This window comes from Protopterus annectens, chromosome 6.part0 (assembly GCF_019279795.1).
Source record: "Protopterus annectens isolate FY-2018-M chromosome 6.part0, PAN1.0, whole genome shotgun sequence".
Classification (NCBI taxonomy): Eukaryota; Metazoa; Chordata; order Ceratodontiformes; family Protopteridae; genus Protopterus; species Protopterus annectens.
The window spans coordinates 222,919,653-222,944,758 of NC_056737.1; the positions used below are offsets into that span (position 1 = coordinate 222,919,653).

General features: G+C 45.7%; 1 protein-coding gene across 1 annotated transcript in view; it reads right to left on the bottom strand.

Moving 5' to 3' along the window:
- Positions 1 to 25,106, bottom strand: part of PCNX1 (pecanex 1) — a 3,150,868-nt gene that overhangs the window by 1,412,054 nt on the left and 1,713,708 nt on the right. The window contains exon 22 of the mRNA XM_044073489.1: positions 24,009 to 24,186. Within this exon, the coding sequence (XP_043929424.1) occupies positions 24,009 to 24,186 (178 nt within the window). The remainder of the gene's footprint in view (positions 1 to 24,008; positions 24,187 to 25,106) is intronic.

A 25,106-nucleotide genomic window follows, 5' to 3' on the forward strand; every position in this document is an offset into this window, starting at 1 on the left:
AAGGTTCAAGTCTTTTCTGAATGGATCATTCTGGTGCTGTTTGTTTTGCAAATATGTAGGAGGTCCATTACAGTGGAGTCTGACAATGCCCTGTACGCCACGTAAAGATCTCCCCTCAACAGCCTGTAGTAGACAGAATACAGGGACAGAGCCTTGAGGCAGTTTGTATAGGACATTTTACTTGTGCCCTGTATTCTTTTAGTGAGAGGCCTCTGTGGATGTGCCATTTGTTGGATATGACTGGTCAGGTACATACCAAAGGAGGCATTGTACTCAATGATAGGCCTGATGAATGCTGAATACAGTGGAAAAATGACTTCTTTGGACTTAGATGCCATACCTTTCTTTATAAGTTGCGCAACATACAATGATTTCTTCATTACTGTAGACACATGACAATCAAAGGATAGATTACTGTCTGTGTGTTCCCCTAAGTCCCTGACTACTGGGGTCAACTCTAAGGGGTATGTTGTCAATATGACAGTAACCAGGGGTGGATGACTTCTCAAAGGATACTGTTATGCATTTCTTGGCATTTGGTTTTAGTCCATGGTTCTGACACCAGTTACTTGTGTCAACCCTTCTTGGAGAACATTTGTGCTGGTGTAGAATTCTATGTCAGCTACTAATTTGCAATCATCTGCAAATTTAGTCAGCCAAAGATGGCTCACATTGGCCTTGACTTCAGAAAAATAGATGCCAAAAGGAGCAGTAAGAGGACAGACTCCACTTGTGATAGGCCTCTTTCTACAGCTAGACCCCCCCCCCAATTCTAACTTCCTGGGTCCTGTCTGTGAGCCAGTTGGCTATCCACTGCGCAAAACAAACTGGAATCCAATGAAGAAGCACAAGACAAACTTTAAAAATAAAATCCTGAAGTCCAAGGCGACAAAGCTTACAAACTTACAAGAGATGTAATTTAATATTGTAAAATTGAAGGGCTTTTCTTCACCGCAAATGTGGTAACTTCAGAAATAGTATTACAACAACCAAGAAAATACAGGTGTTCAGGAAGATTTTTAAATACAAGGAACAGAGTATCACATGATCAAAAGCCACCAGTCAGGTGAAAATTCCACTGGTGGAAACTATTTTAAAGAAACAATGTATGCAAAATGTTCACATTCGTCCCATAGTTAAAGCATAAAAAATACCCATTATTGTGCAATCACAACTTTCACACGTAAAACTAAAAATCAGTAAAGCTGTGATGGATGTCATTTTAGAAGCCAGAAGGCCTAGTACTAGAAAATCCTATGCTGGGAAAATGGAAGACATTTTGTGCTTGGAACCAAGCTCAAGGAACCAATACAGCTGTCCCATATATTCCACAGATTCTGCAATACTTAACTGAGATGCTGGACAAAGGCCTATCTTTTTCATAAATTAAAATCCATGCCTCTGCCATTTCGGCTCAGCTTTACTGAGAGGTGCGGTTTGTATGGCTACATTATCTGCCATGCTGCCAGGTTTAGGGTCCTGAGTTGGCTGTGTAGAATCTGACTGTTTTGCTGGGACAGTAGATGAGGTATTTGAGGTAAGGTCCAGGCTGGGCACTGGGACAAGTTCCTTAAGCTCGGATACCAATACTGGCGTGGCCAGTCTGGGGAAATCAGAATCATTTTTGGTTTCTCCTGTCTGACCTTTAGGAGTACCTTGGGGAGGAGAGGCAGTGGAGGAAAGGCATATACTGATAGGTTTGTCCAGTTGAAAGATAAGGCGGCTAGAGTATTTTCCTTTCCTGGCAGGAATTGTGCCTGCAGATAAACTTGGTAAGTCAATGCTGTGTCCCATAAAGCCATGGCTAGTCTGCAAAGGGGGTGAGAATGAGTGTCCCCCTGCTTGTTTATGTACCACACGACCGTGGTGTTGTCTGTCTGTACCAGTAGTTGTCCCGGATGAAGTAGGTCCTTGAAGGCTGTCAGGGCATTTTTAACAGCTAGCATCTCTTTCTGATTGATATGGAGACGCTTTTGGTTTGTGGACCAGGTGCCCTGAATGCCTCTTCCTGCCATGTGTGCCCCCCAGGCATAATCTGATGCATCCGTCTTTAGGCTCTGCCTGGCTGGGGGTAGTGAGAATGGCTGTCCCTTGTTTTGGTGACAAGCCTTTGCCCACCATCGAAACTACTGTTGCAGGCAAGGAATGAGAGTAATCATTGTTTCCGGGCTGTGACAATATTGTGTCCAGACACTTTTTACATACCATTGAATTTTCCTCATATGCAGCCTTGCATATGGGATTAGTAAGATGCAGGATGCCATGAAGCCCAAAGCCTGCAGAATTTTTCTTGCAGATAACTGGGCCTTTGTTGCCATTTCCTTGAAATAGGTAGTCAGTTGCCTTTGTTTGTCTGGAGTGAGATAAGCCATCTGGGAGGTTGCATTTAAGCTTGCACCCAGGAATATTATCTCTTGAGAAGGTGCTAGTTTTGATTTCTTTTTGTTGACTGTGTACCCTAGGCATGTTAAAAGACTTTTCAGAAACGTCAGATGCTGTAGTAGAATGTCCTTGTTCTCTGCTTGTATGAGGCAATCGTCCAAGTAAGGATATATTTGTATTCCTCTTTGTCTGCAGTAAGCAATTATTGGTGCCAGGCACTTTGTGAAGACCCTGGGCACAGTAGATAAGCCAAAGGGCAGTGCAGAGAATTGGTAATGCTTTGAGCCAGCCTTGAATCTGAGGTATCTTCTGCATGATTGTCTGATTGGGACATGCAGGTATGCCTCTTTTAGGTCTAAAGTCATGAGCCAAGCCTTGCTGCCCAGCACGGGCAGATGCTGCTGCAAGGTCAACATCTTGAATTTTGGTATATCCAGGAAAGTGTTTAGAACAGATTCTAAATTGGTCTCCATGCTTTGTCCTTTCTGGGTACCAAGAACAGTCGAGTAAAATCCTTGTCCCTGCTCTTGTTGTGGCACTTGTTGAATAGCCCTCATGTCCATGAGAGCTGCAACTTGTTGTTGAGCCTCTGCCCATTGATTTTTTGGCAGGTCTGGCCAACTGTTTGTCCTTGGCAGGGTATGGAAGTGAAACTTGTAGCCTTGTGACACTATGTCTAGAACCCATTTGTCCTGGGTAATAATGTGCTAATTTTGAAAAAAAAAGTGCTAGTTTTCCCCCTAAGGGTGCTGCCAGAAGATAAGTGCTTGGTGCACTCAGGGGGAAGTCATTGGGACTGTTTCCTGTATGGTTGTGATTTGTCTTCTCCACCTTTGGAGGTAGAAGCACCCCATTACTTAGTCCTGCAGGAACCTTGCGGCTGTGATCTGCCCCTTTGAGGTCTGTCTGAGACTGGAAAGGACCAATTCTTTGTAGGCCAGTGTCTTCTAAATCTAGGTGGCTGTACCTGTAAGAAATCCTTGACCGTTTGCATAGATTTAGCTTTGTCCTCCATTTTCTTTAACACCTCTTCTGCCTTAACATCAAAATAAGTATCATGTTGTAATGGAGCATCTAATAATTTTGCTTTAACATGACTTTGTTCCTTTAACCAAGCATGCCTCCTAATGACAGAACCTGTAACAGCGGCCCTGCAGGAGGCCTCTAGAGAATCAAAACCACATTGCGGCTTTCCAACTTGTTCAGCTGCGTGCAATAAATCCTGCATTTCTTTGTTTTCTGCACATTCAGAATTTACCATCATTTTCTGTTTAAGCAGTGTCATGATATATTGCTGATATTTGAGCATATGAAACTGGCAATTTAAAACCCTTACAGCTAAGGTAGCACATGTGCAAATCTTTTTTCCCCATCTATCCAGTGCCCTAGAATCCCTGTGAGAAGGGGTAGGGTTTTTTGCAGTGGAAGCCTTGACCCCTATGGGACCCTGAAAAACAGTTTCTGGGTCTGCAGTAGGGTTTTTGAAAAGGAATTTGTGAGAGTCAGGGACCCTGTAGTATCTGTCCGGCTTAACAGGAGCTGGAGGTAAGGAGTCAGGGGTCAGACTAGACTCCGAGAACACATCATTTAAAATGTGTAACACAGGTGGAATAGCTAGAGGCCTGTGTTGAGGTAGTAAAAGGAAGTCTCTCAGCCTCCTCTTAGATTCTGAAAAATCTTGGCTCTCCCAGTGGAAGTGCTCCCTCATGGTATGCAAGGTTTCCCCAAAAGTGTAGTCCTCAGGAGGAGAAGCTGAAGGAATTGATTCTTCAGCATCAGAATCCTCATGGGGGGAGAATATTCCTGATCAGAAGAGGAATCAGAAGAAATGGAAACCTGATCTGAAGATTCATAGGAATCAGAAGAAATGGAAACCTGATCTGAAGATTCATAGTCTGTCTCTTGCCTAGGCCTCTTATCAGGAGGGGGATGGGAACCCCCGGATCAAGGTAATTAAGTCTTCGGCCATTTTGAGCATCTGTTTTTTGGGCATGGAGGCCTGTCCATGTAGCTGGTGAACTTGTTTCTTTGCCTTTAAAGGTGTTTTAGTCTTTACCTTTGAAGTCGGTTTAATATATAATTGTTTAGGTCTGGATACACCCTCAGAAGCCGATGGCTGCACAGCAGCTCTGGACCCATCTGAGGGAATAATCTCAGAGGCTCCAATACCTTGAGTTTCCAGTGGCCTGGCCGGCTCCACGTGGGAGTCGGTAGCAGCCTGCGACTCTAAAGTAGCGGGCGTCAGGGGCTGCAAAAGCTCCTTACTGAGAACCGGCGACTTGCTTAGGAGAAGCTTCGTCATTGGTTTTGGACCTCAGTTACCGGTCTTTCTTTTTCTTTGCGTTTTTTGTGAACTCCGGTAGTCGGATGGCTATCCGACGACACTGTATAATTAAATTTTCACCCAAAATAGCTTAATGCAAAATCGTACCGACGCTTAATAGTGCGTTGGTTAAATTTAGCACAAAACCGACAACTAGAAACGTCGTGGTCAGGGCCTAGGCAAGGAATACAGTAAGAATGAAAGTCCTTACGAGGTATTTGCTTCCCCCCAAGAAATACAATTATTAACTTTTTCTGACATCGGTCTGGAGCAAGAAAAAAGTTTCCCCAACGGGGTACTTAGCTTTTTATTAAGAATTCGGATCTGAAACTCGAACACAAAAATCTCAGGAGTCAGCCGACCAGCACTTGAGAACTGCTTCTGCTTCGGGCACCATGTGGCAAGAAGGACTGGAGAAAATGGCGTCGGCTGCACCTTTTATACCCCTGACGACCCAACGTCAGGGAAGAGGCGACAGCAGCCGACGCAGGACCCAAGACTTTGGAATTCAGGCCGACTGAGGGCAACCTGCCAGCAGGATAACCCAAATGTAATGACTGCAACAGTGAAACACAAAGAACATCTGTAGATTATGAGAAGCTTGCTCTTGCAACAAAGATACTCAAGAGTTGGTCTTCCTAGATGCAACCTGTGTGAGCCATGGCCCACAATCAATGCAAACAGCAACACCAACATGATCCTACCCCCTCCTGGAGCTCTGTTATACAAACTAACCCGATGGAACGGCATAGGACAAAAGTTGTCATTAAGACGTAACTCCGTGATAAATGTTAAAGTACACACCTTACAACTCATGAGACAATAGAGGTCTTGTTACAGACTGACTTTGATAGTATATACAGAACCCTGAAGAGAGGGGATCATAGTATATGCAATCACAACAAAAACCCAAATTAAAACAATTCATAAATGACTACCTCCAGCAAATGAATGACCAAATTATAAGTAAATAAACTGATACAGTTAATAACTGCTTAATTTTAGTGTTCTAGAATGCTAGCACAAAAAACAACCTTTAAAGTTTAAGGGGCTAAATTACGACTTCAACTTTAAGGAAGGCAAACATCTGTCCAGGAAAAGGTAATGTTAAGAACAAACAAGTAAATAACCTGGCATCTGTGTTATCCTATGTCACTATTCATCACTCCTGGGTCATGGCTCTGACGGTGGATCCAATTTGGCACTTTACAGACAGCTTCTAGGCTTGAGCTCCTCCCACTCCCATAATTCTTTTCTGCCCTCTAACCCCACAGATTGAGTCTGCCCTAAGCTAAAAAGCAGCTAAGGAAGACCTTGAGCACCAGACAGGACATCTCCACATCCTCTAGATCCTACAGGACCAGGGGCGGAGGGAGGGATAGTGATGAACAGCAACATAGGATAACATAGATGCCAAGTTATGGTAACTACATAACTCTCAATCTGATCTTATCCATGTCACTATTCCTCACTCCTGGGTCAGAGTGCCCAGCTAGCCTAAATCCTGGGTGGCCTCATGGAAGGACATGCCAAAAGAAGCCCTGTTCCTGGTGACGATGTCAAGTCTGTAGTGATTAACAAAAGAGTGAAGAGAAGACCAAGTGGCTGCTGCACAAATGTCATCTATGGAATGACGGGCAAGTTAGGTAGGTAACGTAGCCATTGACCTAGTGGAATGAGCTCTAATTGGCCTGGTAAAGATAAAGCTTTGGACGAATAAGCAAAGGAAATGCACACTGAAATCTCTGTTAAGTGAGAACACCACAAACAGCTGGTCAGACTTGTGGAAGTTCTTTGTCCTAAGTAGAAATGCAGTTGTCGATTCACATCTAGCATATGCAAGAGATATTCCCCTTTGTTAGCAAAATTTGGGAAGTCTGGCAATTGGATTGACTGGTTCAGATTTGCTTCTGTGGCAATCTTAGGCATAAATGATGGGTTAGTTCGAACCACCCTATCCTTATGAAAAACCATGAAAGGCAGTTTAACAGATAGAGCCTGCAACTCCAAAACCCTTTTAGCTGAGGTTATAGCTACTAGAAAAGCTGTCTTCCATGCCAATAATTTGATATCACATGTGGAAGCAGGCTCAAACAGGCTCTTTGTGAGAGATTGCAGCAAAAAGGTAAGATTCCCAGACAGGGGGTCATAGCAGAAAACCCCCTTTTAAAAAAGCTTTACACAAGCGAGAGGAGAAGGCAGGTTCCTCGCAAACATGGAGGTTGGAAATAGCTGCCAACTGTACTTTGATAATCGAAAAGCTAGCTTCGTCTTGAAAAAGCAAAGACAAGAAGAGTAAGATATCTGAAATGGAAACCGAAGCAGGATTGAGATTCTACTGTTTAGCCCAAATAGAAAACTGTTTCCACTTAATGATGTAAATCTTTCTAGTAAAAGCCTTCTGAGAGGCCAGGATAATGTTCGTAATGGTAGAAGGAAGCCTGGGCTGATTCAGAACTACTGGAAGTGGATAAACCATGCCGTCAAACAAAGCGTCTATAGGTTAGGAATCGGAAGCTGAGAGGAATGGGAAATTAGATCCGGAAAGGGATCTAGTACCGGGGGGGGGTACTTCAAGTAAGACCGAAGAAGGGGGAAACCACACATGTCGAGGCCAAAAGGGGTGCGATGGGCTTTCTGTAGTACTCTGGGAATGAGAGGCAAGAGAGGACAGGCATAAGAGAGACCTAGAGGCCAATCGTGGACCACAGCATCCTTGGGGGACATCCCGATTGGGGGAAATCAGGGTGAAATTCTAGCTGCATTTGTTACCGAGAGGGAATGCAAAGAGATCACAGCTCGGTTGACTCCAGCAAAAGAAGATCTCTTTCGCCACCAAAGGATTTGGGGACCACTTGTGAGGAGTGACAATAGCCCTGCTGAATCTGTCTGCTAGCATGTTGGACTCTCCGGGAATATACATTACAATAAGAAAGCACCCCAAGGACACTGCCCATTCCCATACCCTCATGACCTCGCGACAAAGCAGATACGAACGTGTGCACCCTTGCTGGATGATGTACCACACAGCAGCCATGTTGTCCGTGTGAACTGCAATGATACATAGAGGGAGGCAGTCATGGAAGGCTTGCAATGTGATGAGAACTGCCCTCATCTCCAGGACGGTGATGTGCAGTTTGGTCTCTGCTTCGGACCACGTGCCTTGGATAGTCTTTCCCTGAAAATGCCCCACACCCCACCCCAACAGGGAAGCATCCATGGTCACTGTGGCATGGGGTGGGGGGGGGAGAATAGTCTGCTTGCTAGGAGGTCAGGAGACTGGATACACCAAAGGAAATGACAACTGCACACTGGAGTGAGATGGATCGGAGTTGTCATAGGATGGAACCAGGTGAGACCAGTGAACCGCTAGAGTCCACTGCAGAAAGTACCTACCATAAATGTAGATGTTCGAGTGTATTCACTGTTGCAGTCATTACTCTTGGGTTATCCTGCTGGCAGGCTACCCTCAGTCAGCCAGAATTCCAAAGTCTAGGTCGGGCGTCGGTTGCTGTCGCCTCTTCCCTGACGTCAGTGCGCCAGGGGTATAAAAGAAGCAGCCAACGCCAATTACTTCAGTTTTTCTTGCCCCAGATGTCAGGTGCCCCCAAATTGGTAGACTGAAAAATATGCCAATAAAAATGCATGCACAAAAATAACATTTGCTTCATCTACAAACAAATACACCAAAAAGGTTGTATAGGATGGAGAAGTGCAGATAAGTCCCAGCAAGGAAAAGGGGGATGGTGGGTGGGTAACCTGGACTGCAACAGTGAATACACTCGAACATCTACATTTATGGTAGGTACACAACTGTACTATGTTCATCGTGTTTCACTGTTGCAGTCCTTACTCTTGGGTTGAATCCCAAAGCCGAGGAAGGGCGGCTGGGCTAAATAGGGTTAGGAGAGGCTATGAGGCCCTGCAGGACTGCAGTGGCAAAGCCTGCTCTGGACTTGGAGTAAAGAGGTAAGTGGTAGTGCTTTGTGAAGGTGTGCACTGAACTCAAGTTGCAGCCTCTAAGATATCTTTGGTTGGTACTCCTCTGAGGAAGGCTGCTGAAGTGGCTGCTGCCCTGATGGAATGAGGCCTAATGCCCTTAGGCACTGATTTGCCATGTTGAAAACAGCAGAAACGGATGCAATTCCCTATCCATTTAGAAATAGTCTGTTTTGACATGGCCTTTCCCTGTGATGCTGCAGCATGTGACACTAAAAGTTGCTCAGTCTTTCTGAAAGCTTTAGTTCTGTCCAAGTAGAGGCGTAACTGCCTGTGTATGTCCAAAGAATGCAGAATTTTCTCACCCTTGTTCTGTGGGTTAGGATAAAAGGTAGGCAAGTGAATGGTTTGGTTAAGGGCCACACTGGACACTACCTTGGGCATAAATGTAGGGTTTGTCCTCAGAGAAACTTTGTCTGGATGAAAAATGATGAAAGGTTCCACAGCCATGAGTGCTTGTAACTCCGAGACTCGCCTTGCACAGGTTATTGCTAGGAACAGAACTGTTTTCCAGGATAAGAATTTAATATCTGTTGTTGATGCTGGCTTGAAAGGAGGCAGTGTGAGTTTTTCCAAAACATAATTGAGGTCCCAGGCCGGAATTGGTGCTCTCCTTGGAGGTCTAATGTTTTTGGCCCCTCTGAGATACTGCCTTATTAAGGGATGAGAAAAGATAGGTGGTTCTGTATTGTAATGGGCTGAAATGGCAGAGGCATGAATCTTAATTGATGAGAAAGAAAGGCCTTTGTTTAGCATCTCAGTTAGGTATTGTAAAATCTGAGGGATATTTGGTACACACGTGTCACTGCCTTGTTCCTGGTTCCAAGCACAGACTCTCTTCCATTTTTCTGCATAAGATTTTCTGGTACTGGGCCTGCTGGCCTCCAAGATAACATCCATAATAGCTTTTGAAAGAGGAGTGTTCTGAATGGCTACATTATCTGCCATGCTGCCAGATTTAAGGTCCTGAGTTGGCTGTACAGGATCTGATTGTTTTGTTGGGTCAGTAAGTGAGAAGTTTGAGGCAATATCCATGCTGGACCTTGAGACAAGCTCTTTAGGACTGGGTACCAGTGCTAGCGTGGCCAGTCTGGTGCAATCAGTATCATTTTTGGCTTCTCTTGTCTGACCTTTAGGAGCACCCTGGGAAGGAGAGGCAGTTGAAGAAAAGCATATACCTTTAGATTTTTCCAGCTGAAGGATAGGGCGTCCACTTTCCATGCTTGCTTGTGATAAATCCTTGTGCAAAATCTCTGCAATTGGCAGTTGTGAGGGGAGGTGAATAGATCTATGTCTGGGCATCCCCATTTCCTTATTATCATGCTGAAGACTTGTGGATCCAGTTTCCATTTGTGGGGATCCATGAGGTTTCTGCTTAGTTCGTCTGCCAGAGTATTTGTTTTTCCTGGCAGGAATTGTGCTTGCAGGTGAACTTGAAAAGCCAATGCTGTGTCCCATAAGGTCATTGCTTGTCTGCAGAGGGGGTAGGAATGTGAACCTCCCTGCCTATGTACCACATGACCGTGGTGTTGTCTGTCTCTATCAGTAACTGTCCTGGATGAAGCAGGTCCTTGAAAGCTGTCAGGGCATTTTGAACAGCTAGCATCTCTTTTTGATTGATGTGAAGATGCATCTGGTTTGCAGGCCATGTGCCCTGAATACATCTTCCTACCATATGGGCCCCCCAGGCATAATCTGATGCATCCGTTGTCAGCGTCTGTCTGGCTGTGGGTAATCTGAATGGCAGACCCTTGTTGTGGTGACAGGCTTCTGCCCACCATCGAAACTCCTGTTGCAGGCAGGGAATGAGTGCAATTACTGTCTCCAGGCTGTGGCAATGCGGAGTCCAAACACTTTTTAGATATCATTGTAGTTTCCTCAAATGCAGTCTGACATATGGAATTAGTAGAATGCAAGATGCCAAGAAACCCAAGGCCTGCAGGATTTTCCTTGCAGATAAGTGGGTTTTTGTTGCCAAATTCTTGAAGTAAATAGTCAGTTGCTTTTGTTGGTCTGGCGTGAGATAAGCCATCTGGGCAGTTGTATTTAAGCTTGCACCCAGGAATATTATCTCTTGAGAGGGCACTTGTTTTGATTTCTTTTAGTTTAATGTGTACCCTAGGCCAATTAGTAATCTTGTTACAAACGCCAGATACTTCAGAAGAATGTCTTTGTTCTCTGCTTGAATTAGGCAGTCATTCGAGTATGGATATATTTGAATTATTTTTTGTCTGCAAAACGCAATTACTGGTGCCAGGCATTTTGTGAAGACCCTGGGCGCAGTAGATAAGCCAAAGGGCAGTGCAGAGAATTGGTAATGCATTGAGCCAGCTATGAAACTGAGCTATCTTCTACAAGACTGTCTGATTGGGACATGCAGGTATGCCTCTTTTTGGTCCAAAGTTACGAGCCAAGCCTTCTTGCCCAGCATGGGCAGTAGCTGCTGTAGAGTCAAAATCTTGAATTTTGGAACTTCCAGAAACGTATTTAGTATAGACAGGTCCAGTATTGGTCTCCGGGTTTTGTCCTTTCTGGGTACTAGAAAGAGCCTGGAGTAAAATCCTTGCCCCTGCTCTTGTTGTGGTACTTGGTGAATGGCCCTCATTTCCATGAGGGCAGTAATTTGTTTTTGTGCCTCTGCCCATTGATTGTGTGGCAGGTCTGGCATACCTTTTGACCTTGGTAGGGTGTGAAAATGGAACCTGTAGCCTTGGGACACTATATTCAGGACCCATTTGTCTTGGGTAATCATTTGCCAATTTGATGAAAAAAGTGCTAGTTTTCCCCCTAAGGGGGCTGCCAAATGAAAAGTGCTTGGATCTGGTAGAGGAAGGTCATTGGGACTGTTTCCTGTAAGGTTGTGATTTGTCTTTTCCGCATTTGGAGGTAGGAGCACCCCATTGTTTAGGCTGAGATCTGCCTCTGGGACACCTGTATCTGCCTCATTGTGGTCTGTCTGACATTGGAAAGGACCAATTTTTAGAGGGCCAGTTCCTGCTAAACCTGGGTGGCTGTACCTGTAAGAAATCCTTGACTGTCTGCATGGATTTTGCTTTATCCTCCATTTTTTTCAACACCTCGTCTGCTTTAGTACCAAACAAAGTATCATGCTGTAATGGTGCATCTAATCATTTTGCTTTAACATGATCAGGCAGATTCTGTTCCTTTAACCAAGCATGCCTCCTAATAACAGATCCTGTAACAGCGGCCCTGCAAGAGGCCTCCAGTGAATCATAACCACATTGCAAAGTATGCTTTCCCACTTGTTCAGCTGCATGCAATAAATCCTGCAATTCCTTGTTCTCTGAACATTCAGTATTTGTCAACATTTTCTGTTTAAGCAGTGACATTAAATATTGCTGATATTTAAGCATATGAAACTGACAATTTAAAGCGCTTGCAGCCAGGGTAGCGGAAGTGTAGACTTTTTTCCCCCCATCTGTCTAGAGCCCTAGAATCCCTATCAGAGGGGACAGGGTTTTTTGCAGTGGAAGCTTTAACTCCTTTGGGTCCCTGAGATACAGTTTCTGGGTCAGCTGTGGGGTGTTTATATAGGAACTTATGAGAATCCAGGACCCTGTAGTATCTGTCTGGCTTAGCAGGTGCAGGGGGTAAAGAGTCAGGGGACAGGCTGGACTCTGAAAATACATCTACAATGTCCAGAACAGGTGGAATAGCAAGGGGTTTGTGCTGAGGAAGTAGCAGAAAGTCTCTGAGCCTTTTCTTAGATTCAGAATAATCTTGGCTCTCCCAGTGGAAATGCACCCTCATGGTATGCAGGGTTTCCCCAAAAGAGTAATCCTCAGGAGGAGAGGCTGAAGGAATGGATTCTTCAGCATCAGAATCCTCATAGGGAAGCATGGAGTAATCCTGTTCAGAAGAGGAATCGGAGGAAATGGAAATCTGATCAGAAGAATCATACTCTGTCTCTTGCCTAGGCCTCTTATAAGGAGGGGGATGGGAGCCCCTGATCAAACTAATTAGGTCTTCGGCCATTTTGAGCATCTGTTTTTTAGGCATGGAAGTCTGAGAAGGAGAATGCTGTACTTGTTTCTTTGTCTTTAGAGCTGCTTTAGTCTTTGAAGCTGAAGATGGTTTAATATATAGTTGTGTAGGTCTGAAGACACCCTCAGAAGCCGACGCCTGCTCAGCGGCTCCAGACCCATCTGAGGGAATGATTTTCGAGTGCTCAATTACCTTGAGTTTACAGGGGCCCAGTCGGCTCCACGTGGGAATCGGAAGCAGCCTGTGGCTCTGAGGTAGCGGGCGCCAGGGGCTGTGAAAGCGCCTCACTGAGAACCGGCGACTGGCCTAGCAGAGGCTTCGTCGTCAGTTTTGGACCTCGGATGCCTATCCTTTTCCTTGTCCTTGCGTTTTTGGTAAACTCTGGTTGTCAGCTGGTCTGACGGCATTATATAATTAAATCTTCGGCCAAAGTAATGAAATGCAAAATCGAACAGATGCTTGATAGTGCGTTGGTTAAATCTAGCACAAAACCGACAGCTAGCAACGTTGTGATCAGGCCCTAGGCAAGGAATACAGTAAGAGTGAAAATCCTTATGAGGTATTTACTTCCCACAAGAAATACAATTGTTAACTTTTTCTGACATCGGTCTGGAGCAAGAAAAAAGTTTCCCCAACGGGGTACTTAGCTTTAATGAAGACTTCGGTTCTGAAATTCGGATTTGAAAATCTCAGGAGTCGGCCGACCAGCACTTGCGAACTGCTTTTGCTTCGGGCACCGCGCGTCAAGAAAGAATGAAGAAATTGGCGTCGGCTGAATCTTTTATACCCCTGGCGCACTGACGTCAGGGAAGAGGTGACAGCAACCAACGCCGGACCTAGACTTTGGAATTCTGGCCGACTGAGGGTAGCCTACTAGCAGGATAACCCAAGAGTAATGACTGCAACAGTTAAACACGATGAACATCCCTCATATAGAACCTGGCTAAAGGCATGAGATCGCCGCCGGCATGGACCCTAAGGCCCTGAGAACAAGATGGGCCTGGGGAAGTGACAGATCGAGAAGACACTGAACATAAGATCTGATGAGGTGTACCCAATGGAGAGGGAGCACTGCAATCTCCGACAGTGTCCAAATGAATCCCGATGAATTCCAGATTTTGGGATGGACTAAGGCTAGATTTTGGGAGATTCACTGTAATGCCTAATTGGTTGAATAGCTGCAGTAGGTACTGACAAGGCAGTAACCAGACAATGCTTCATGGGAGCTGTGAGGAGCCAATCGTCGAGGTATGGAAACACCTGGTGTCCCTGCAGTCTCAGGTGAGCTGCGACAGATGCTATGCACTTGAACACAGGGGGCTGTGGTGAGACCAAAGGGGAGGGTCCTGAACTGGTAATGACTGGCCCCTACTTGAAAGCGGAGATGTCTCTCAGAGTGTCTATTTTTATATGACAGTATACATCCTGGAGATCTTTGGAGCATATCCAATCGTCCTTGTGCAACAGAGGCACGATGGACTGAACACTGACCATCTGGAACTTGGACTTCTTGACAGACTGAGATTGTTAAGGTCGAGGATTGGAAGCAGGTCCCCTATCTTGTTTGGCACCAAAAAGAACAGAGAGCAAGTTCCGGATTCTCAATGCCCTAGGGGGACCTCTGGGATGGCTCCCTTTCAAAGAAGCTTGAGCATTTCTTCCTCAGCTAGCTCCCTCTGACGGGTTGGTGTATCAGAGAGGTATTCCCTGACTGGAGGAAGCAAATGAGAAAAGGGAATAAAATAACTCCTGGAAATAACGTTTGGCACCCAACAATCTTTTGTAATACTTGCCCGGCCAAAGGGTGAAGAGGCAAATGACCCACGACTGCCTCCAGGGCAGGACAGTCAGGCAATGCTTCAGGAGCGCTGTTGGGGCTTCCCTCTGCCCCTGGGGTGGTGTCTGCTGTTGAACCCACTTCCCTTACCTCTGGAGGAGGGCTCATCTGGGGTGTCCTATAAGGCAGACTGTAACTTGCAAAACCACATTTTCCTGGCCCCTCTGTGTCTTGGAAAAGGGGCATTGAGGGGTGGAAAACCTGATTCCCACGGCCAACAGGATCTTGTATTCCTTCTCACTGAGGGTGACAGTCTCCTTTACCGAAGGGCCAAAGAGGGTGGCACCATCGAAGGGGGCATTGGTGAAAGATGCCTTAAAGGACTCCCCAAATCTGCAAAGGTGCAGCCAATCATGACGCCAAATGGCAATGCTTGTGCTGGCCACTCAAGAGGCTCCTTTTGTTTCACTGGCACTCAACCTCATCGATGAATTAGCTAGGGAAGGAAGTGTGGACAGCTTGGGGGACACCTTACTTAGTTCCCTAGCAGACAGTACCTCAGAAAGGGGACATGGTAAGCTCTTTGATAAGGTCTCTTTGAAGTCGGGTGAAATGTGCCAGATAGTTAAGCCCCCGCAGTCCAAATGTAGCTAAGGTGAAAACTCGCTTTCCATTCTCATCAATAGCCCAGGACTCACGGTTGAGGGGAAGGACAGATGTACTGTTTTCCGCCAACTCATTCTGGTGGCGGCAGCTACCAAAATTGCATCGACTGGCACACCTTTCGACCAGAACTGCTTGTCAGAAGAAGGACTGAGAAATTTGTCTGCATGTTTGGGAACGGGGTCCACAGTAACCAGCTCCTTCCATGTCCTGCTGGAGATTAGGTCTACAGGTTCATCTGCAGGACGGGGAACTTAGGAGGTAGATGGCCCATCCCAAAAGCCTTCAAAAATACTGAATCCTCGGAGGATGGGGGGAGAGAAAACCAACCGCCCTTAAGTTTCAGTATTTCCAAGATGTCCCCAAAGAAGACATCCTCGGGTGGAGATCTAGGGGACCCATCCCATTCACTGAGGTCCATACCGTTGGTGAGGGACTCTGCAAGGAATTCCAGGTGTCTCCTCTTACACAATCTCTTCTGGGGAACATCTTCCAGGGGTGGCTCGGGGAAGGATTTGGAAGACAGAGGGACCACGAGTGGGGCAGCTCTTATGTGAAGGCTGGTTTGAGAGGGCTGCCCTGGGACAGGATGAGTAGGGTAAGCTCAGAGGGGCTGGGATGGTCTCTGAAGACTGGGGAGGAAACTCTCTAGAAGGAAAAAGTCCTCCCTATGACCCAGAATGTGAAAGGACTGGACGATGCCTCGTTCGCACTCCTGGCAGGAAGGCCTGCCTGGGGAGAAGGACCAGAGCAGACCAGAACCTCCAGCCTCCAGATAGTACAAGCCCCAAGCTGTCAATGGCCGATGCATCAAGGGGAAGGGACTGGTCCAATAACACAGCTCCGGAATCCCCACTCATGGACTCCGGGCTGACTGCTCAGACCCTGGTGTCTGCCTGGCCCAGTGGGAGGCTGAGCAGAAGCAGTCAGGGACCCAGACGGACAGGGACAGAAAGGCCTCCGGAATCCCAGATCCAGGGCCAAAGAGAGGGTAGGAGATGACCCCCTAGCTGGATGGCAGGGGAAGAGAGAAGCCCCAACTCAATCTGAGCCTTGAGAAAGGACGTCATCATACTGTCCTTATTCTGGTAAGTGTACACAACCATAATTTTTGCTGTAGCATGGCAGATGACCTAGCCAGGGATGAGTGCCTAGATCCCGTGGACCTCCTCTCTAAAAAACGAGATCTGTGCTTGGAGGCAGAAGGGGACCACCCCAAGTCAGAACCCGAGGGGGAATCCCCAATAACAATGGTGGGATCTGACACTGATCCCAGATCCGAAGAAAAGGTAGGAACTCAGCATTTGGATCCCGCATTGCTCAGATCCAAGGAATCTGGATCTGTGGCTGGTCCAGGTCTGACCAGATCTGAAGGCCTCGAACCGGAGGCCTTGGATCTGGGAATGGACCACTGCGACCTTGGATCCAAGGCCTCAGAGTGGAAGCCCCAGATCCAGAGAGAGTTGCAAATCTTAGGATCAGAGGGCATTGGATTTGACTAAGTCGAGGCTGGGGTTGGATCCAAGGCAATGGGATCAGACAACCTCACCTTTTTGAAGAAAAAAGACCCTGGAGACAGGGGCATCTTCCTTTTGTGCTCTGAGGGTCCAGACTTGACAAGTGACTGAGCCCAGGGACCCTGGAGCCAATCCTTTCAAAAGGAGCTTGTTTTAGCACTTGACCAAAGCCCTGGGGTTCAATGTGGCACACATGTCACATTCAACCTGCAGGTGGTCAGCGCCCAAACAATAAAGGCACTCCTTGTGTGATCGGAAACAGGCATTTTCCGAAAGCATGATGAGCACCATTTAAAACCGACAGGCTTATCGGACATAATGGAAATGTGAGCCTAAACTAAAAAGGATGAACTAACTCTAAACAAAGAACAGGCAGAGGCTGGTACCAGAAAAAACGGCCAAAAAAACTACTTGCGGAAAAAAATAAACTAGAAGAACTGTAAAACTATGAAAGCTACTCCCAAAAAAACTATAGTACAACTACAAGAAAGCTAACCTAAGCAGTATTGGAAAAAAGATGCCAAAACAGAACTACCCAACAAAGTTATAAAATGGGAAGGGGAGGCTAACTATAGATAATAAAGAGAATTCCAAGAACTACCAAACAACTAACCTAAGAAATTATCAAAAAGGAAGGAAAAAAAAAAGACAAGAACAATAGTCTACTTATCCCCACTGGAAGCAGAGCGAAGGCACCTACGTCGGTAGCTGATCGTGGCAAACAAGATCTGAGGGGTTAGAGGGCAGCAATGGATCATGGGAGTGGCTCGAGCCTAGTAGCTGTCTGTAAAGTGGAGGCTCAGATCAAAGGACCCAGGAGTGAGGAATAGTGACATAGATTACATCACATCTCAAATTTAATGTGCACATGCTACAGCAAAAATTATGGTTGTGTACACTTACCATAAATGTAGATGTTACAGTGTATTCACTGCTGCAGTCCTAACCAATGGGTTATCCATGCTGTGGTAGCAGTCAGTTGGTCCGAATACCAGAGTCAAGGTTTTGTGCATCAGCTGCTGTTGCTTGCTGGGTGACTAGGTAATCTGACCTATAAAGGAAAGCAGGCGATGGCATTACCTCAGTTTTTCTTGCCTTAACCAACCAAAGAAGTCCAATTGTAATAATTAGTAGTAGTCCCGGAGTCTGAGACCCCCATAGAAATAGGTATATCTCCAAAAACAGCAGATATCAGGGAGGAGGAGGGAGGGAAAGCCTGAATGCAGCAGTGAATACACTCGAACATCTACATTTATGGTAAGTGTACACAACTGAATTATGTTCTTCATGTTTCACTGCTGCAGTCCTAACCATTGGGAAGATTCCAAAAGCTGAGAAGGGTGGAAGGTTGACAAACTTAAGATTGGGTGAGCATCCTCTGCAGAAATGCAGAGGCAAACCCAGCCCTAGCTTTTGAGACTAGATTCAGATGGCAATGTTTCGTGAAGGTGTGGACAGTCCATGTGGCAGCTTCCACGATGCACTTGGTGGGTACCACTCTAAGGAATGCTGTGGAAGTAGAGGTTGCTCTAGTGGAATGGGTTCTGATGGTCCTAGGGGGTGGTTTTCCATGCAAGCAGTAGCAAACTTGGATGAAGTGTGCTATCCATTTGGAAATGGTCTGTTTAGATATTGGTATCCCCTGTGCCCCTGTTTTAAAGCTGACCAAGAGCTGGTCAGTTTTCCTGAATGTGTTTGTACGATCCAGATAAAATATGAGTTGCCTGTGCACATCCAAAGAATGCAGTATCCTTTCCCCCTTCTTCTGAGGGTTAGGGAAGAAGGTGGGCGGGTGGATGGCCTGGTTGAGGGTAACATCCAAAACCACCTTTGGCATGAAGGAGGGATTGGCTCTCAGGGAGACCCTGTCTGCAAGGAAGATAAATGGCTCAATGGCCATTAAAGCTTGAAGCTCTGACACTCTCCTGGCTGAAGTAATAGCCAGGAGAAAGGCAGTCTTTCAAGAGAGGTACTTTAATTCTGAGGATGCTGCAGGCTCGAAGGGAGGCAGAGTAAGCTTTTCTAAAATACAGTTCAGATCCCAGGCTGGGGTGGGCTGGCTTCTGGGGGACACGATAGAGGCTCCTCTAAGAGGGTGGGAGAACAATGGCTGTTCAGTATCAAAGTGTGCCGAGATGGCAGAGGCATGGATAGTTATGGAGAAGGAAAGATCCTTATTAAGAAGTTCAGCAAGATAATCTAGAATAAGAGGAATGGAGGGCAGATGTATGTCTGCCCCTTGGACTGGCTCCAGGAGCAGAATCTTTTCCATTTTCCAGTGTAAGATTTTCTGGAGCTGGGCCTTCTGGCTTTTGTGATGATGTCAAGGACTTGCTTGCTTAGCATAGATTCCTTGTTGGTCATGGTAGAATAAGCCATGCTGAGAGCTTGAGTGTCTGAAGGTCTGGGTTCAAAAATGCCCCCCCCCCCCCCCCCCCAAGGATAGCAGGTGAGGTATCAGAGGTAGCTGCCAGGGGGGGCTGGTGAGACAGGCTGAGCAGCAGTGGGTACCAATGCTGTCTGGGCCAATCTGGGGCAATGAGCATTGCTCTTGTTTTTTTCTCCCTTATCTTGATGAATACTTTTAGAATGAGAGGAAGAGATGGGAATGTATAAACAAAGAGGGTATTCCAAGGGAAGGTTCATGGCATCGACCTTCAAGGCCAGGTGATGGTACTCCCTGGTGCTGCTTTAAATGACAAGCAAAGAGATCCACTTGGGGGGTCCCCCACGTGTGGGTAATTTACAGAAAAATGTCTCTGTGGATTTGCCATTCGTGTGGGTCCAGCAGGTTTCTGCTTAGGTGGTCTGCTAGGGTGTTGGTTGATGCCCGGTAGGTATTGGGCTATAACATGTAGTCCCATGGATGAGGCTGCTAGCCACAGGTGCATGGCTAGTCTGCACAGGTGGTAAGATTGAGTCCCTCCCCCTGTTTGTTGATGTACCACATGACTGTGGTGTTGTCTGTTTTTATGAGAAGAACCCCTGGTTTGAGGTAGGATTTTAAGGATGTGAGAGAGTTTTGCACTGCCATCATTTCCTTTAGATTGATGTGCAAGGGTAGTACTTGTGCATCCCACAGACCTAGGGCGCATCTGCCTTCTAGGTGGGCGCCCCAGGCTACGTCCGAAGCATCTGTAGTTATGGTCTGATGGACGGAGGGAGAATGAAGTCCCTTGTTCAGAGCACAGGCTTGGGTCCACTAGAGGAACTCGGATCTTATGCAAGGGATCACAGGGAGGGAGGTGTCCAGAGGTTGTGAGTGTTGACACCATAGGTTCTTTACGTACCACTGAATTTTCCTCATGTGCAGTCTGGCCAGAGGTACCAGGAGGTTGCATGAGGCCATGTACCCTACAGCTTGCAGGAATTTCCTGGCAGAAAGCTGGGTTTGAGAGGCCAGAGTAGTGAAGTATTTTGATAGGAAACTTAGTGTTTTTGGGGGGACAGAAAGGCTATTTGCTGTCCTGTGTCCAGTAAGGCTCCCAGAAATATGATTTTCCTGGTAGGTGTCTGTTTTGATTCCTTTTCGTTGATAGTGAACCCCAGATTGGTGAGTAGGGTTTCACAAATGAGAGGTGCTTGCAGGAGCAGTTCCTTGCAGTCTGCCTGGATGAGACAGTCATCCAGGTAAGGGTAAATCTGTACACTGTTTTGCCTGCAAAAGGCAATGGCAGGAGCTAGACACTTGGTGAATACCCTGGGAGCAGTAGATAAGCCAAAGGGGAAAGCAGAGAATTGAAAGTGTAATGATCCTGCTCTGAAGCACAGGAATTTTCTGCATGATTCCCTTATTGGGATGTGCAGGTAAGCATTCTTTAGGTCTAAGGTGACCATCCAAAGCTTTGTTTGGCAGCATTGGTAGAAGCTGCTGTAAGGTAAGCAGTTTGAATTTTGGGATTATCAGGAAGGTATTGAGAAAGGATAGGTCCAGGATGGGACGCCAAGACCTCTCTTTCCTGGGAATAAGAAACTGTCTGGAATAGAATCCTTTTGCAACTTGCTCTGGAGGTACAGGTTCTACTGCCCCTAAGGGATATCAGGTTTTGCACTTATTTTACTGCTTCTGCCCACTGGTTTGGAGGTAGGTCTGGGTACCCTCTTGGAGGTGGCAGTTCTCGGAAATTGAATTTGTACCGCTGAGCAATGATTTTTAAGATGCATTAATCTTTTGTTATAGAGATCCAATTTTTCCTGCACAGAGATAGCCTTCCTCCTAGCTTTTGGTGTGGTGGAGGCAGGCAGAGATGGGAAAGGTAGTCATTGAGAGTTTTTTCCATACAGGGATGCTTTTGAACTCCCTGCTCTAGTGTTTGGGGGGGGGGGGCACTGTTTAGTTCTTTGATGGCCCTGAATTTGAGTCCTGGTGGGTCTGTCCCTACTGTTTTTTCCTTGTGCCTGTCTGTTTGGTGCAGGAAAGGACCAGTGTTTATAGGGAAAAATTTCTGCTGAACCTAGGAGGTTGTACTTGAAGACAATATCTTAACAGCATCAATTTTGCTTTGTCTTCCATCTTTTTAAGTACCTCTTCAGTTTTCTGTCTGAACAAGCGGTCTTTGTCAAGAGGTGCATCATTGATTTTAGCTTTGAATTGATCAGGGAGAGGTTGTTCCTTCAACATCATGTCTTCTGATAACAGATCCTGTCACTGCTGCCCTGCTAGAAGCTTCTAGGGGTCAAATCCACAGTGCAAGGAGTGCTTTTACCAGGTGAGATGAAGAGTGCAGTAATTCTGCTATCTCTCTATTGTTAGCAAAATCTAGTAAAGTAGAAATTTTCTGTTTCAAAAGTTCCAAAGGGTGCTATTGATATTTTACCATATGGAACTTACAGTTGAGAGCCCTTATAGTTAAAGTTGCAGAGGTATATACTTTTTTACCCCATCTGTCCAGGACCCAAGATTCTTTGCAAAGGTAGCCTTAACTCCCTTAGATCCCTCAGTAATCACCTCTGGATCTGCTATAGGATTTCTGTAGAGGAATTTATGCGAGTCAGGTACCCTGTAGTACCCGTCAGGTTTTCTATGGGCAGGTGGAAGGGTGTCAGAGTTCAGGCTGGATTCTTGGTAAACATCATCTACCACCTCCAAGATAGGTGGGATGGCCAGAGGCATATGCTGGGGTAGGGTCCAGTAACTCTCTTAGTCTTTTCTTGGATTGAGGGAAATCCGTTGATTCCCACTGGAAGTGTTCCCTGAGGGTGTGGAGGGTTTCCCCAAAGGAAAAGTCCTCCGGAGATGATGCAGAAGGAATAAATTCTTCTGCATCTGAGTCTTCATAGGCAGTAAGAGGATATTCCTCTTCAAAAACAGAGGAGTCCGTCAGATCCCTCTGAGTCTAAATCCGATTGGAGGTCTGGAGAAGGTACCCTTTCTCCTTTTGGTTGGAGTGGCCTGATTACCCCAGATGAAAGTGATGAGATCCTCTGCCATTTTAAGCATTCTAGTTTGAGGAGGAGTAGTGGAATGGAGGCGTTTTGCTGTTTTCTTTGGAGCAGCCCTAAGTCTGGCCTGAAGTGTACCCTCAGTGCAGTCAGTGTGTTACTCAGAAGAGAGGACAAAGGCCTTGAAGTGAAATCCGAAGTGTGAGTGGTATCCTCGGAAGCTGGTGCCTGCTTAGCGGCTCCGGACCCAACCGACGCGGAGACGGACAGGGATCATTAGATGATGCAGGCATCTGCGGCATTCCAGACTCCGAAAGGGTCTCAGTAGTGGCCTACAAAGTAATCGTGTCCGGCATCAGGGGCTGCAAAAGCACCTCACTGAATTCAGAACTGACCCGTTTAGCGGTGGTGTCCTTGGAAGGCTTGGTCTTATGCGGTCTGTCTCTATCCTTATTTTTACTTTTTTTGGAAGATCTGCAGTTTGCTGACTGATGGATGCCATATCAGTAATAGGAGATGGAAGATGAAAATAACTGGCTACAAAGACAGCTCTACGACGGATAGTTCTAGCGTTAGAGGGCACAGAACAGACAGCGGGGTACCTCGTGATCTGGGCCTAAGCAAGTGACGCAGTAAGAATGGAAGTCTCGGTGTGGTATTTGCTTTCCACAGGCGAGACAGTTATTGGCTTTTTCAGACATCGGTTAGTGCAAGAAAAAGGAAGGATCCCCAATGGGGTATTTTAGCTTTAGACGTTTTCAGCTGAAGTGCGAAATCTGGAAACAGCCAACCGGCGCTGTTGTGAATTGCTTCTGCTACAGGCTCCATGGCAAGAAAGACTGAAGTAATGGCATTGCCTGTTCTCCTTTACAGCTCGGACGACCTGACATCACCCAGCAAGAAAAAGCAGCCGATGCACAAAATCTTGACTCTGGTATTCGGACCAACTGAGGGCTACCACAACATGGATAACCCAATGGTTAGGACTGCAGCAGTGAAACATGAAGAACATCTGTCGTCATAGCTTAGTAAACTGGCTAACATATCTACTTCAACACCAATGAATGTAATCCAGTGTTAACATAATAAAAATACCTTTCAAGCTCTGCCATGAGCTAGGGCCATTGTAGAAGACATGATGTTAAAACATCCTGGGTGGTGTTCTTAGTAGTAGTAATACAGGGCAACCAAAAGTTTCTCACTCACTAGTTAACTCCAAGCAACAATGACCAACCATACAAAAGAAATATGGAAGGAACCCAGAAACATGGGATTAAACCAACTCTAAAATCCAAGTAGAATCACACTATCTGTAAGGGGAAAATTCCTTGTTTTCTTACTAAGCTAGGAACCATGCTGCAAGGGAGGTTTCTGCACTACTGCTTTTATTTATTTACTTAGTGCATGATACTTGCACAAAATTGATGGTTACCTGTGAGGGGAGATTCCCTCAAACAAAATAAACACAAAGAATGTAAGCCTTCATACAGGATCTGGCACCCACAGCTACAAAAGCTTTTCTGACCTACATCTGGAATTACATGGGAAGCAGAGATTTCCCCTAAAAGTTTCCACAGTACGTGAAAATAAAGTAATACAATTATGAATAAAAATGTAGAAAGAATTCTCCAGTAAGACACTTATTTGATTTCTTACAGCTGGAGCTCTGAGACTGAAACTGGACAGTGCAACTGCTGACTTTTATGCACACGTGCACATGCCTGCAGCAAAAAAAGAAATGCAGATGGCATGGACAATTCTCTTTCCGGAAAGCAGGCATACGCCTCAACACTTGAGAAAAGCTGGCCTGTGCAAAGACATCCACTAGCTCTGCTAATCTGGTCAGACTACTGGTCAACTGCTATTAGTCATGAATACAACAGCAACAATGATCCATAGGGTGAACATTAACTGTTATGTTTGCAGGAAATGTTATCAAGTGCTTTCTTTTCTTTCTTACCTTGCTAAAGATTATAGACATGAAGTATAGATCAAGCAGTCGTGTCTCAGAGAAGGCCTCATAGTCAATGCTGAAGAAGAGTACTGTAAAGATGACTGTGGCATACTGGTAGGTTGGACTACTAAAGGAAGAACGTAGCAGCTTCATTCCAGCAATGGTGATCAAAAGAGCACCAAACCTGTAAGACAAAAGGGCAAAAAACAAAACAGGTAAGTGTACTTATTTTATATTGTGTCAACCTTTTTTTTAATCATCTTTACTGAATGATCACATATGACACAGCTAATCATACATTTATATAACTGAAAATAAACCATACTGACATTCTCAGTAACAAACATGACGTCACCTATATCTCTCTCACATTGTATTTGTTTCTGTATAATATTTGATTACCTGTGGAGCTTTTCTACCTGGGCCTCCACTGAAAATGGGTTTCTGACCCAGTGGACTTTCCTGGTCAACAAATGTCAGTAAATAAAGTAAAATATATAAATAAATTTCTCTATAGTCATTGTCAATCCAACATTACATAGCTCACTCAATTCTTACCTTCCCTTAAACCTCATTCCTCCTCCAAACATTATTCAGCATGTATTACTCCCCAAGTCCCAATTTTTTCTATGTAATTTGCTGCTACCCTTTTCTAAAGATCCCACGTTCAGTTCTTTTACCTCTGATACTATATTCACTACTTCAAATAAAAATAAGTTATGTTGTTCATCTTCTTTCATTCATCACCGATGGGTTCGGTTCCGAGCCCTCAGAGCAAAGTCAGCCTTTTTACCAAGCTTGCGTCAGCCAAAAAACTCTTGAGCTATGTTTCTACCCAGAATACCCATCTCCCAGTTACCTCAGATAGAGTTTCCTAGAGAAAGAGAAGTAAAGCAGAGGCCACTTCTGCACAAATACCCTAGGATAAAACTTGGACCCAAAGCATCCCCCAGGAGCCTTTGGAGTGGGAAGGAGGGTGGGACGTGAATGAAAGAAGATGAACAACACAGATGGAATGTTATGGTAAGACATGACTTCTTTATATGATGTTGTTAATCTTCTTTCCATTCATCACTGACAGGACAGAATCCCAAGCTACCTTGA